Source organism: Pocillopora verrucosa, chromosome 14 (assembly GCF_036669915.1).
Source record: "Pocillopora verrucosa isolate sample1 chromosome 14, ASM3666991v2, whole genome shotgun sequence".
Taxonomy (NCBI): domain Eukaryota; kingdom Metazoa; phylum Cnidaria; class Anthozoa; order Scleractinia; family Pocilloporidae; genus Pocillopora; species Pocillopora verrucosa.
In genome coordinates, this window is record NC_089325.1 from 608,362 (window position 1) to 623,746 (window position 15,385).

Genomic DNA, 15,385 nt, shown 5'->3' on the forward strand with positions numbered 1-15,385 from the left:
GGGGAAATGAATGATTCATTACATCTCCATGAAAACCTTGACAATCATCTATAATGACTATTACTTTAATGAAAGACGAGCTACTTAAAATACCAACAGTTTCCTTCCTGATACCATCTATTGTTTTGTAAATCCTCGGTGAAAGATATCAGGGGGCTTCTTAGAACCGACACCGTGCAACTTGGCGAAAAACAACAACACTTGTAACATTTCATTTATGCGTACATTAGTTCTCTTTTCTCCTAGTTTCCACTAGCTTCTATTTACGTCTACTTCTCTTTGCTCTCTAAAGGTTTTTGAAAGGCCGTTAGCCATTCACAACTATCTTTTGTACGTCAAAGGCGAATACAAAAACCCTCAAACCGTTTCCTATTTCATGCGCACACAGGAATAAAGCCTTTTACTCATCAAGAAAATATGTGCCGTAAAATATGTGTGGACGTAAAATTTCCCAACGAGGAATTTATTGAATGAGTTAAAATACATAAATTAGTCTAGAGAGAATACGAAATATTATGGAAGCGGCACAATAGGAATCAATGATCTGTGGCAAAACGGTCGCTGCGTAAATAACAAGCACTCTTCTAGCGGATGCAATTTAAGGCGTAGGTTGAAACTGTTGTTATTCAGCCTCTGAGTTCAACTGAAGCAGTGGTAAAGCTCTCTACTTCAACAAAGGAAGATGTGGCTCGCACATGTATATTTCGTATTGTTCATTTGTGCAAACTCGCTCGGTAAGTCTTTTCTTTTCACTTTATTTTTGCAACTCCCAAACTAGAGCTGCATGTTTACATCCAGAGTTAACATAAACTTGTTGCGTTCTCAGTACCCTGAATACTGATCGTCATGCAGCATCCCGAGGTACAAGTCTTCCATATTTACCGTTTGATAGCCGCGTAAAAGTAGTTACTTTTGGCATGCTTCCGCCTGAAAGGCTCCCGTCGGATTTCAACGCTTGACACAAATTTGTTGAGCTCCGAGGCAGGACGACGGTGCCTTTGAAGATAAGTTAGGCTTGACAAAACTTGTCTCCCGTTTTCGCAAAATTAACAAAACTTTGGCCATTGCGCCTAAGCCATAGGCTTCATTTATCATGTTTGCGCAAGACGTAATTTAAGGAGGTGGAGAGCCCTTCAGATACGAAAAAAAGACATTTGACGATAACAACTTCCGCAAACAAGGTCTAAACATCTACAAATTAATCGCAATTCTTGACAACTAAATTTAGAACCAACTGAATATTTGCAATTTCCTGAAGGGTAATTGCGTAAACTTTATTTGTACTTTATATTCATAGCTAAGATAATTTCCATAGTAACATTCAAACGGAAACGTGATATTGTCCGGGAGACGGTGAAAAGGGAAGGTTTTTATTCATCTTTTTGTTTCTGTGAAGTTCTCGCACAGGGACGAGCCACTGAAGACTGTAATTCTTCTGTGGCACTGATCCTATTTCTTGTTCCGAGTTGGAATCAATTTGGTTTTATATGTGACAAATTAACATCGGTAAAGAAATCGGCACTGGATTATGTCAAAATTTGTCAATATTGTTCGACAGCAATCGCCATGAGTGGAATTTATTTTCATGTTCCTTTCGACAAACTAGCTTGCTCAAATAAACGCAACACTTTGAGAACTTGTCAGTAAAGCCAAAGGTCTGCTAGAATTATTTGATATTTTCATCTTACAAGACCTAGAAATGGTATTCCACCATTTCGACGACAGATTACTTCCAGTTCATACGTATATTTTACTCTCTCCTTGCCGATTGGAAACACATAGTATCAAGCACAACAAATTTAAGGATCTTTATGCGACTCCTTCGCCGACAAATTATTACGAACTTAGTATGCAATGTTTTTCTTGCATGGGATCAAAGCGGGCAATCCTGAATGGGCAAAATGGGCTCGGGTAGCCAATCAGAATACAGGTTTCGCCTCATATTGCCCACGGGCGCTACCAGCGATAAGATAAAAGTATTTAATCAACATTCGATTGCATGCATTTATAAAGTGTGCTGAGCAACTTCTTAAAAATAATAATTGATTGATGGACTTGATTTTAGTAATATTAGTAATTCTATATTCAATTCATGTTAGCATTCACAGTAGTTTGTAATTTAGTTTTAAGCAGTTCTTTGTGAATAATGTATCGTAAGTGATGTATTGTAGGTAATGTGTTGTAATAGTGTTTATGTGTCGTAAGTAATGAATGTCGTTGTAAAAAAAAGTGATTGTACATGAAATCTATGCTTCTAATAGCAATCCGAAAAGTGACCGAGGTAAGGACATGACTTAAAGGGAAAATAGGAAGTTTCCATAAGAGTGTTAGACTTTTTTGTTGACAAGAAATTCAAAAGTTGATTTGAAGCAAAAACTTAGTGATAACTTAAAATGCTGCTCAACTGTTTTGCCGGCGGGGTAGCAGTTAATATGAATTTGTCTCAGAAACAGTGCGGTAAACTGAAATTATTGTGAGTTATTAAACCTGTTCTATTTTCAAGCAGTGGTAGGGCAGAAGCACAATATATCACAGTCAGTAGAGTATCGATTAAGGAATGTCCTCCTTTCTTCGTACGACAAAATGGTACGTCCGGTGTTGAAGCCGTCAGATGTTGTTGAAGTCAAATTTGATGTGCAGTTCTTGGCCCTCGCCGAAGTGGTAAGCAAAACCTTACAACGGTGTTTCCAGAAAGTGCATTCCTCATCAACTGCAATTAACTTGTACCGGTAACCTAGCAAGGCTAAAATATGCATCATAACTTGTAAGACTTAGGTAGAGGTGCTTTTTTCTTGTGGCAACAAGGGTAGACCTTAATACAGGGAGCCCCACGTCAAATCCTGGATCCAGAATTTAACTCCTGTACCCTTGTTATTTGTCCACCTCGTCAGACCCACATCAAGTTGGATTACCCACATGTCTCAAGTTACAATGATTCTATTGACCTTTTTATTTTCCTTAAATTTTGTTTCATCGAGTAGCACATCAGAGTTAGATCTAAGCCCTAACACACAAGATGTTGAGCATAAATACATCTTCATAGTGTGAACGTAGTTCTGCGTCCGTCATACTGAATACAACCACATGTACCTCGTAATAGCCAAAAAATTCTGTAACATCAAAGAATAATGTTCCAAGAAGTGTATCTGCTGGCTGGCTTAATTTTTTTCAATTTCGATTTTCGGATCACTCTTAAACTAAACAGCCGTGGTATTTTAAAACGTCAATGGTACCTCTATTTTCAGTTACCCTCAATTTATAGATAAAATGTCCTCTCCCAGTAAGAACTTTTTTATCTATTGCACACAGGACAATAAAGAACAAACTGTGACAGCAGATACAGTGATCACGCAGGTACGTTATGATTCAAATCAGGAAAAGTGCAACCTTACAAGGGGTCATATGGAGATCTTAACACAACGCAATTGTGACTGCCAACAAAGTTAGGTTTCAACACGCGAACGCTTTAAAATTTATTTACATTACGGTTGATCGTGGTTGCTAAAGGGAACAAATAATTACAACGAATTTAAGAGATCCTCACTGCTAAGAACACTACTGAACTAGTAGTAGAAAAAAAACCGGCTCCCAGTTGGTTTGTTAGCTCAGTTGGTAGAGCGCTGCATCGGTCATGGGTTTAAATTCCGTGCGGGCCCGAATTTTTTTTCTGGTCCTATTTTCTACTACTAGTTTAGTAGTGGTCTTAGCTGCGTGGATCTCTTAAATTCGTTTCTTCACCGTAATGCAAATATATGAATTTCATACATGCAAAATCATTATTCATCACTTGGATGGTTTATTTGGACCCAACATGTTAACCAGCTCCTAGTTGGCTTGTTAGCTCAGTTGGTAGAGCGCTGCAGTGGTATCGCAGAGGTCATGGGTTCCAATCCCGTAATAGCCTGAGTTTTTTTTCAGGTCCTATCTTCAACTACTAGTTCGGTAGTGTTCTTAGCTGCGAGGATCTCTTAAATTCGTTTCTTCACTGCAGTGCAAATATATGAATTTCATATATCCAAAATAATTACAAGTTATTACATAGCAAAAGGAATAGGAAAACGCAAAACAAGGAAAGACACTTACAAACGTTGTGTGACTTGCGAGCACGAAGGACAGAAAAACTAAAAGATGATCACAGTGAAGGAATCGATGTTAACCTAATGGACTCTGATACTCCAATGTTCAATTTTTTTGAGAACCTTTTACGAATGAAATTAAACAAAGCAGAATTATGGGAAAAATCTAACAGAATACAAATCGCCGCGAGTGAAAAGAATGCGAAAACATAAGCAAAATGTACGTGCAAAAACACAAATGTAATTAGGAACGTAGAAAGAAAAAAATCACAAAGTGGGAATGCCGCAGTAACAGCAACCTTCTAGTAGACTTCATTACTTTACTTCGTAGAAGGTCCAAAAGAATTCTGATTTATTTGTCTCGGTATATCTAAAGCAATTGGAGCGAGGTTGAGACAATAGTCAAACCTTTTATTGATTCTCCCAGACATGCATTATTCAGCCATTCATCCCTTTGTCCATCGTTTCGTTTTTGTCTTTTTAGCAAATATTTCATCACATCAACCCGTAAATTGATGCATCCTGTCCCTATCGTTAGTTAAGGGTAGTAAAATAAAACTGAGTACATTTTAAACCTGGCTTGGTGGCTGATTGCAAACAAATGAGGGAAAAGGGTTGCAAACGTCATTTTGATTAAAGTAACCAGATTTTAAATAGGTCACATAGTAAAACTTAACAAAATAGGTAACTGACGCCAAGCTGTAGTTGTCGGTAGGTCAACTGGAAACAGATTAAGCTCATGACCAAACATGAGTTGTCACAAAGTCTTATAATTTTATTCCTTGGCGTACAGGAATGGAATAATCCTTACCTACGTTGGGATCCTTTGAATTATGAAAACTTAAAACGGATACTTGTGGATCCAAGAGAAGTTTGGGTACCTGATATAGTACTAGAAAACAAGTAAGTTGAATTCTGTAGCAATTTAAGTAAATAAATGTTGCCTTTGGCTGATCAAGGATGAGGCTTTCATGACACTTTGGAAGTATCAAGCATTAAGCTAGTGTCCTAAAAGAAACCGTCGGGAAAGATTGAAATGCCCGAGTGTTCATACCAAGTAAAAGGAGGTTTGCACGTGCAAGTATTATTCAGTTGATAATCAATATTGAAAATACACTCCAAATTTTTAGACTGCGAGATTGTTTTGCATCGTATTCGGACTTCAAAATAAAAGATTAAATGAAAAATCAAGAAAAAAGAAAAAGAAACATAAAAAGAAACTGAATGTTTTTTTCTTACTTTTTATGCAACCATGAATTCACTCCACAAAGCTAGCATTGAGGACTTCCTATTGGAGCATTTTAACTTTCATCACGAATAAACGGGCATACAGTGATGCGGCTAGCACATTCCTCTCTGGGTCTGATTCAAGATACTGGACTCAAAGTTGTTTTAAAACCAAATTTAAATTTCGTGAGCTCATAATGAGTCACAGTTCTTTAATGGGTATAAGTGTTATGAACTTCTAAAATTAGGAATGTTCTGGCTATGAGTTTGGGGATTGTTTAGGCCTATTAGATTATCTTGAAATCATTGTGCGAGTCTAGTGAGCCTTGGTTTTTCATGTTCTGCAAGACCACACATTACGTTTAGAGTGATGTGTTCTTGACCATTATAATGGATCTTAGTTATTTTACGATAATCGTTGTTGCTTTTTGTGTTGAGTTTGTGCTGGACCTTTTTCATTTCGAATGTGAGGTGAAATCGTTTTTTAACGATCTAAAAATATGATTACTCTTGCAAGATCAGTTGTCCCGCAAGTTCAAACATGCCTATTGATGGAATATTTAAGAGCGCGTACTCAGGGCTGAACTAGAGACAAACAGAGACTTAGTCATTCAGACAAAGAGCCATTAAGAGTCTGTAACCCTTTAATTCCCAAGATGTCCTTAGTAATTCTCCTTACTGTCTGCCCTACAGTTCTTGTCATGTTAGTTTGGAGAATTTGGTATTGGATCAACTTATGATCCCCTAATTGATATTTTTCTTCATTTTCATCACTTGTCTGCTTGATATTGTGTTAATATTGGAAGGAGAAATCCTGTTTTGGTCGTCATGTGAGTTAGGGGACTCCGTTTGTGCGAGTTGCTCGAGCTTCTTTACCCTTAAAGTCTAACATAAGCATTACTGACACTCTCAACAAATCCATTTCTTCCAACCTCTAGTGCCGACCGTGGGGTCGTTCAAGCGGGGCACGTGGAAAAATTCCGAAGTTGGGTGCGTGTGAACAGCGGTGGTCAGAACACGTGGCTATCTCCAGCAACGTTCAAAAGCAAGTGTGCGCTTAGTTTCAAAAACTTTCCCTTTGACAAACAGAAGTGCAGCCTGGTTTTTCGTTCAGTAACTGCTGATCGTACCCTTTTGAACATCGACACTACACCCATCAAGAAAGATGATCCTGAGAAAGGTATGATTACATGGCAATATTTGTGTGACAATTTGAAGAAAATAGGTCCTGAGTCAACTCAAATAAACTATTGCCTTTGAAAAACAATAAGGAGTGCAATTAAATATATCCTTAATTGCCTTATTTTTCATGACTTAGAGCTTAATCTCTCGGCATCTAATGGTTATTGGTCTCTAAGAAGCTTTGAGATCAAGATAGAGGATAAAAAGCAATCACCGATTTTCAGCAAAGTTGAAGTATCATTTCGTATTGGACGTAAACCCTTGTTCTTTGTCCTTTTCACCATCGTTCCTTGCATGATCATTGGGCTGCTGGTTCTTGTGAGTTTCTTCATTCCCACGGAGACCGGCGGAAGGATCGGACTGTGCTCAACGATTCTGCTGTCAGTCAGTGTGTACCTACTCGTCGTCGTAAATAAGCTTCCGGAACAGTCCGACGAGTTGCCCATTATTGGTGTTTACTACATTGTGATCATGTTTGAGATCGGTCTGGCGCTGACTGTCACAGTTGTTGTCATGATGGCTCATCACGCGACTTCTGAGCCACCCAGCATCTTGACCTGGATAACAGGTGAGGTTAATAACTGAAAATCTGTCCATCTCAGTAAAATAGAAAAATGTGAACTCAAAGTCAGTAAGTGACAGTAGTAATCTCAATGGTAACTCATGACACGGTGAATTTATCACATTCATGAAGATGACGATGGTGACGATGATAACGATGATGATAATTACAGCGAGAAAGGAAATTGCGAATAGTGACAGACGTTGTACAAACAACACCTCTGATCTCGGTCATGACTATAATTAACAAATGAACTTAAAGGTGGACGTTGCACCATACATCATTGATATTAGTGCTCGGCGGTTGACAGGAAAGAGGTGACTTGGAAATATTTCCCCACCAATTTTGCGAAACTAAAATATTGCTTAATTTATAAAATTTCAGTGTTTAACAGGATTTGTTGCTGCCTAAGACACAATAGAAGAAAACTTCACATTGGCCCTACTCTCGGTGCATCTCCTGAAGTTGGGGAAAGAAACACAAACATTGAAATGGAGGAAACTGCTAATGTTAAGCAAGAAAAGGTTGATAAGCAGATTTCAGCTGACACCCACGGGGAGGAAACACCACCCACCTCGGTTTCTAAAGAAGAAGTCGACAAGAAAACCTGGGGGGACATCGCTCAAGCACTCGACCGTATTTTCTTCTGGTTGTTTTTGGCGCTGGTTGTGTCTACTTCCATTATAATCTACTCATACGTAGGGAAGCTTTGATCGCTCGGTCAACGTAATTTCTATCAGGCTTTAACTTTAAATGCTGCTGAGTTTAGTCCACTCTGGTTATTATTTTTATATCAATCACATGTCTGATTAGTTTAAGCAGTTTTTGTTTTTCGTTACCCTTAACGTTTCACAGATGTAGAATCTGAAAACCTCTGGTAAACCCTATTGATACAGGAACTGGTTAGATGATGCAAAAACCTTTTCTTTTAATACATAACAGCTCAGTGTGTCAAGTGACTGTAATCGATTAAGGTGTTGTATCTTATCCGTTTGTGCAGGGATTATATACCCTTTTTGTACTTTTCTGTATCCGTGTGCGAACTAATAAATCTGAATCTTTTCTTCGAGAAACCCTTGCGAAGATTTGCTCATTAGGCTTGACTAATTTGCGTTCCAAAATATTCTGAAAATTGCCAAATTACTGGTGCACGCTATTGTCAAAGTGAGAAAGGGCAGCAACCATCGCTCAGAGCTAAATTTTCAATTTGGTCGTTTCGTACCCAGTTTGAGTAAGTTCATACCCGAACCACTGGTTGATTCGTACCCGTCCCAATATTCATTCTTTCAAAATGCCTTGCGCGTGAGCGCAAGTGCAAATGTCGATTGTTGCTTATGATGTTAGTAGAGTCAAGCGAGTCTTACTTGTGTATACTCATGACCTCCTTAACAATAACAACTAAATTACTTCTTGGCGTAAGACAAGTGCCATATTTTATATAGAACAGGCTAGTTTATATATTTGTGACTTTATTGGCAATATCTGGGTCTGATAGCTCATTAGTGCCTCACGAAAGATAAATGTAATTTTTTTTTTCAAGTAGAAGTATATTTGTCTGTATTCGCGATAGAAGACAAATTCAGTTTCATGATTTCTAAAAATTGAAACTGATGATGAAACATTAGTTTGCATTTTAACTTCATTAAGGCTGGAAAATATATATCTAAGTTCGCAACTAATTCATTAAGCGAGTGCGCTAAAAACTGAGGTTTTGATGATAGAACTTGTAATTTCATTGAGAATGGAAAATAAATAAATAACTACTACAACTAATTTACTTAAGGGAGTGCGCTCTTAACGGATGTCGCATGAGAAAACCAAGAGAAGAGAAAATGTCGAGAGAGTACCTTTCCTCCTTCCCTTCATTTTTCGTGTTGTCTTCCCAAAACCAATAATACCTAATCCAACAGAGATTAAAGAATTGACCGCCTATTGCGGTCCATTCCATTATTGAACTTACAACTTTCAGGTCTCACAGTCACTTCTCTTGGAGACGAACTAAAGCGACATTATGGGAACGTTTAGAAAAGGCTTATCCACATTTAATGAATAAACCTGTCCACAAAAGTGACTGCTTTGTGCCAGTCTTGAGGCAATCCTTCACCTGCCCCCCCCCCCCCTAAACTAATCTTAAAGGTATTTCTAGGGGGGAATGGAGCCTAAAAAGATAGCTTTGTTGATATGTTTTGAACCCGTGCCTTATCTTTGCCGCCGCTCATATTACGAAAATATTTGGTTTTTTTTTTTTAAACCTCTGAGGCTCGAGGTAATAAATCTCGAACTTTCGACGCCAATAAAGAGATAAGCATGACTTGGCACGGACCGATTAGAAAGAACAACAGTTACTGCTTGCAATAGCTTTTTGGCTGATGATTTGTTCTTTGAGCGATCATCTCGCGACCAACAATTTTTTTGCTCTGGAATTTTTTCTCTATGATCATGTAGATCCGACGGGCAATCGAGCCGCGTTGCTCGGAAGCTTTTATTCTAATGGAATTCTGGTAGCCAATTGAACACCTATAAAAGCTTCGAAAAGCCCCTTGTATTATCGATACTGCTCAATGATATACGTGGATAAATTTCTCTAGCCTTACCGTAAGCCTTTACATCTTCCCGTAGAAAATCTCACATTAGAAACTTATTTGTACTTGTTTCACTAGACACTTACTCCTGTGTTGTCACTGGAAACCGAAACAAATTACAACATAGGTTTGCCACCTTGCAAAGTTAATGGCACACTTCTGGAATAATGTCTACAACAAGCTTAGAAACTTGGCCTCGAGCGAAACACGCGATAAAACTTGAATAAATTGAAAGTGATTGCCTAATTAGCTGCCAATTAGTTGTCATGGAATAAGCTGAGTTCATTTACTATCGAAAATTCGTCACTTTTCAATGACTCTACCTAGCCCAAGTCCCAATATGAGCGCTTATAGTCACAATGAGGTCATTTTATATAAAAGGTATATCATTGTCGCATTTCGTTTTAAAAGATCTTATTTGGAAGCAGAAACGCTACTACTCCTTCTACTTCTTCTTTAAGAATTGTCTTTAAACCTTTAGATATATATCTATTTCTTTCCCCTAGGCAGGGGACGCTGTTGATTTAGGATAATATTTGAAAACCCCGAGGCAATCCTCATTAGTAAGTCACAAGGAAGATTTTAAGACCACTTGTAAATGCGAGGGAAACGGAAAGAGCTGTTTTGCTTAGTATCTGCCGGCTGCAAGTCGTAGTCTTCCTAAATGTCATAATTTTCCTGAATATAGTCTTTTACTATTTCTCCTAATGGAAATTATGCTGGTAACAGGGAAATTTATGCTGTTTTACGTTTGTGGTCAACAATCCATTAATAGTAGTTATAATGTCTAATGAATATAACCAGCCAAGTCAGTGACTGTATTTGCATGCGGCTACATCATCTACTCAAAGAAATTACAGCCGCTACCAGAAACTTACCTGTAGAACTAAAACGTATTGGAATAATATAAAACGAAATCACCACAACTGGAAAATTCCCACCCTGCATTTGCTCAAGGAAATAACATTAACTTAATGAAAAACATCAAGGCCGCAGCCTTGAACGATTTGAATGTGGTCCACCGTCGGGCTCAAAATTAGTTTTGACAGAGATGCCATGAAGCTTAACTCGTGAATATCGAACCTTCCAGATAACGTCTTTCCTATCGGAAGCTTTTCTGAACACCTTAAATTTCAAACGTGTTGCGTCGGGCTAAGAAATGATTACTAAGCTAACCCTAAGCAATGTATATTCGTGCCACTGCAGTAATGTTTCCTATTCAAGAAGGTTCATCACAAGAAACTTACCGAACAGATTTACACAAATTAAGAAGACGAAAGAAGAACCAACGATCCACATTTTGGTTAAGGCTAGTGATAGAACGTTCGCCAAAACATACACGGAAAAAAGCATCCACCTGCCTCTTTATGGAATCTCTAATCTAATTTTTCAAGAAATCTTAGGTCCATTAACTACACATATAACCTCATTTGAGCATTATCACACGGTATTATTTTGAATTACACATAGAGCTATTGTAGTATAAGGTCATGCACATATTTTGACTATGACGTGTGTATTCAGTTTTAGTTCAAGCTTTAAAGTTCCTGGATATATTGTTGGTTGTTTAAATCTCGAGGTACATGATCCCACAAGACCCTTACTTTCCCATTAGTATACTAACTGAGAGTGAAAAGCACTTAAATAGTTGAAAACTTTACTAAACGACGTAGCATTGCAGTAGCGGGAGTTGATTACAAAAGCTGAGTTGATTACTGTGCTGCAAATTACGTCGGATCATTTGAAAACGCGCTGCTTCGTTTTCTTCGTTTCCAATATTGCCTGTTCACTATTTCTTTGGCGGAAAGGTCACTTTTACAAGAAAGTTTACGATTAATCTGCTAGTATCTCTAGTATCTTCCTTTGAATGACATAAAGTTAGAGCTAAACAAAACCCAAACCTTTTTTATTCCGTCGCCCAACTTTTTTTAATAAGGGACTTGTAAAGTAGTCAATTTAATTGCTAAACGAGCCATGTTTTTCATAATTAATATCTTGTCTTGAAGGCGTTTTCAAACTTGTACATGAAAATTCCGTCAAAAGAATTGAAAACGCAAAGAACCCGGTTAATTTACAATTTCCTCGCCATTAGCAACGATCCAAGTCAATTTTGGCGCATGTGGCGTTAACCAAAGTTTGCTCTGAAGCGCAAATTAAAATACCTTTTTCCCAGCAAGCTACTCTACAGAATCGTTCCTACTCTGATACAAAAACGCTTAAAGAGGGCGAGGAAGTATTTTTACAAAGATCCGAGATTCTACTGAGCAAACTTTTAGACTGAATTCCAGTACACGAAACCAAAGAACTTCAACGTTAGCCCCATTAGAGGCGAATTCTGCCTGATTTCAGAACGCTTTATATCATTGTGTTTTTTTTTCTTAACTATTTATATGCGTATTTGCTATGCGCTTTTACATTATTTCCTCTGCTGTACGCGTAAAGGCAAGTATCGAAAACAATGAGCCAACGGCTTCAGTCACGTTTCAATGACTGATCCTATGGAAACTGATCACATCAACCAGCTGTACCCCTTGAGGCAATTATTTGACGACGTGTATTTCGAGGAGGGTAGGAAAGCCAGTACCGGCGGAACTAGTAGTATTGAAAGTATTATTAGTATTGAGCTTGAAACGCAGAACACGTTTGCTAATGGTTCTGACTACATTTGCAATAGTCATCCGAAATGCATGATTACTACAAGTGACACAAAGACAATAGAAGTCTTCGTTGTTTTGACTTGTTCAAGACAGCATTGACTTGTCATTGTTATGCTCTGATTATTTTATTTTAAAACTAACCTTGATAATTTAGCTCCTTGTTCAACCAATTTCACTGATCGAATTTTTTTTCGCTAAAACATTCACGAGCATTAAACTGTGTGCATCACTCTTCAAAAATGTTCGTATGGAGGGGTATGCGGAAATAAATGGTTTATTGCTGATCGCTGTAAACTCCAGAATCATCTATCATCACATTTACTTTTATTATTGAAAGTCAAACTTTTGAGAATAGTTGATGCTAATATTACAAGTTCTCTTAGGTGTTAAGGAAAAAACTGCTGTGTAAGACATCAATATACTGATTTCACAGTTCGAGAAAACCAGTCTCACCAGTAACATTCCTGTTATTCAAACAGCACTTCTATTTACTCCCAATGTTGTCGTAAAGTCGATCGCACAATTTTTTTCACAAGATAAACAGTTACTCAGCTTTCAAACCATTTACTGTTTCATGCTTGAAAAGAAAAGAGAGTTTTGTTCGTTTAGAATAGACTTTTGCCCCAGGGGTTCAACAATTGTATTTTAAGTAATGTCTACAGCGCTGCGCACGAAACCACAAGGCAGATGGCGATTGGAAAGTTAAAAAAAAAATTGGCTTCAATGAAATACAAATTCAGCACGTCCATTGCACTTAGTAGTGAGTATCGTGACGAAAAAACTACGACAATAAATTTTCTAATGTCGTATCTTATTAACAAGGCCAAAAGTCGACAATAAGTTCTCTCCCTCTTCTTAAACCAGAATACACTCCCTCAGAGGTCAATGATGAGAAAATATGGCAAAAGAACTCATCATATAGTTGCATTAGTTTTGTTTAAGGTTTAATGGGTACAAACACATTTTCTTCGTGGCGTTTTGCTACTGTCGTTTAGTGGTAACTAGAAACCCTTGATTAAAACATTAACCTTTCGTCTTTTTCATCATAAGCACATTTGCTGGAATTATCCGATCTCGTATTGATGGATTTCAGTGTAAAATTACGTTAATTTATCCAAAATATCCTTTATAGCACTATTCATTATTAGTTGCCCGCCTGGAGAGAGAAGAATATTACGTGAGTGAAACACTTAGAACCACGTACCGTTGCTAGACGGTTGCCGCGTAAACAAGACGTATCCTTGTTACGGACACAGATTTAAGTTCTAGTCGTCGCTGAACTCATTGTTACTCAGTCTCCGTTTTTTAAGCCGTGCCAGTGCTTTCTATTTCAAAAGTTCGCAAATTCTTAATTTGTATTGTTCATTTTTGCAAACTCCTAAGTCTCTAAACCAAACTCATACATCAGAAGCGAATTAAGAATATTTATTTTTCTATTCAATCATATTTTTTCTATCCAATTCTGTTCTATTTTTTTCTATTCACACAATGTCACAATGAAGCTTTAATATTTCTTTATTTATAACTGATATCTGAAATATTAAATTTTAAGAATCTTTTAAATCTGTTTTGACCGTTTAACTCACACAGTTCTTACAGGTGAGTATTTTTGTCCTTTTTCGATGTCAGAATATTATTCTTGTCACAGAATATTCTCTAAAATGCAATAAATGTAATGCGTTCCCTTTTCATATGCAAATTCGCCAGTCACATTACCTTTCATTCAGCTTGATTCGTAAATAGTTGAGTGAGCTTGCAAACAAAACTCCGCAAAAAAACTGAGAAGTAAATCCATATTCATCAGAAATTGTAGAATTTTATGTAAATCAAAACCACCTCCGTCGAAGAGTGAAGTGCCGTCTGCATTGCGACAGATCAATGTGGCGCTCTGGAAGGAAGAAGGCCACTTGACCATGTAACCGACTCGTTTGGACCCTTTAATTTTTATATACGACTCGTTAGCTCTCTGGAGGAAACTGACACTATGTTTTCCAAAACAAATTCTCACCTGCCGCTGTAATATCAGACGACTTGTTTTCTTTGGTCTTCTTTCGGGGTCAAGCGCTCGTCGAATCCACGTTCGCCTGAATCAGGGAGTTGGTTATGAGAAGAGAAAACGTTTGGAATTCAATTTTTTGAGGGGAACGCTCTGATATAGATTTTCCGTCGTCTAGTATCTTTTGGGGACTTCGTTTTGTATTAGCCACGTGGATGTGTGACGATTCTTTTTCTTAGTGGCCTTTGCCTTATTGTAAGTAGCATTTCGAAAAGGTTTACAGGTTTTTCGTATAAAATTAAGAAAGCATTACTGGTTTATAAAACATGTTTCAGCACTACCCGTTTTCATTCTCCGTAGAAAATGCTCGTCCAACAATTGAAAACTAAATTTACAAATACGTTATCGAATTACGACTTAAGATTACGCTACACATGTACAGATTCGTGTATTATTACAAGTTTTTAATTTTTCAGTTCTCGGATTGTCCATTTTCAGTCGTAGAAATTAAGCATTTTCTGAACCCATTCATAATTTCTTTTTTCATAAGGGGCAAATTAAATGGATTGAAGAACAAAGATTCTGTTTAAGAGAAGACACTGGAATCATCGAAGTTTTAACGGTTCTTAAAGATAAGAGATTTGAATTTCGTGGGTAATAGCAGCAAAATGATGGCTTTTTTAAAAATGTTATTAAGGCATGAAATCTTCATGATTACTTGGTAAGTGAATATTTTTAAATCAGACACCATTTTGGAATAGTTTGTTGTGTTAAGAATTGTTATACAGAATTTGAGCGATCGTTTCACTGATTTGAACTACTCCTTATAATTTAGTGCGGCTCTGTCTGAGACAATTTCGGTACATCGAATTAACCGAAGGTAAAAGTTGAAATTGATGTAAACCCGACCATTGAGAACATAAACGAAATTAGCTAATTTCAAAGCGTTAATCGCTCAATTTTGTCCTTAGAACATTGAGTTTCACAACTTTATCCTCGTTGAAGTTGCACAAAGGTATTATCTGTTATCTGGCACTTCCACAAAAAAAAATTATAACAAAACCCAATTATTTCCTTTTGAAGAGTTGAATAGATCATTGGCT

At 37.4% G+C, this 15,385-nt stretch overlaps 2 protein-coding genes across 3 annotated transcripts in view; one reads left to right on the forward strand and one right to left on the reverse strand.

Moving 5' to 3' along the window:
- The window catches only part of LOC131797533 (neuronal acetylcholine receptor subunit beta-3), a 35,216-nt gene extending 24,270 nt beyond the window's left edge, over window positions 1-10,946 (reverse strand). The window contains exon 1 of the mRNA XM_066161919.1: window positions 10,877-10,946. Within this exon, the coding sequence (XP_066018016.1) occupies window positions 10,877-10,928 (52 nt within the window). The 5' untranslated portion in view covers window positions 10,929-10,946. The remainder of the gene's footprint in view (window positions 1-10,876) is intronic.
- On the forward strand, window positions 565-8,820 carry LOC131785701 (neuronal acetylcholine receptor subunit beta-3-like). 2 transcript variants are annotated; one of them, XM_059102636.2, is made up of 7 exons: window positions 565-734; window positions 2,504-2,661; window positions 3,310-3,354; window positions 4,870-4,979; window positions 6,242-6,483; window positions 6,622-7,053; window positions 7,432-8,820. In XM_059102636.2, the coding sequence occupies exons 1-7, from the start codon at window positions 683-685 to the stop codon at window positions 7,758-7,760; spliced, it is 1,368 nt and encodes a 455-aa protein (XP_058958619.2). In that variant the 5' UTR covers window positions 565-682; the 3' UTR covers window positions 7,761-8,820. The 2 variants fall into 2 exon arrangements, with proteins under 2 accessions (XP_058958619.2, XP_066017749.1); XM_066161652.1 differs by having other exon boundaries at window positions 2,507-2,661.
- Window positions 10,947-15,385: the final 4,439 nt, after the last annotated feature.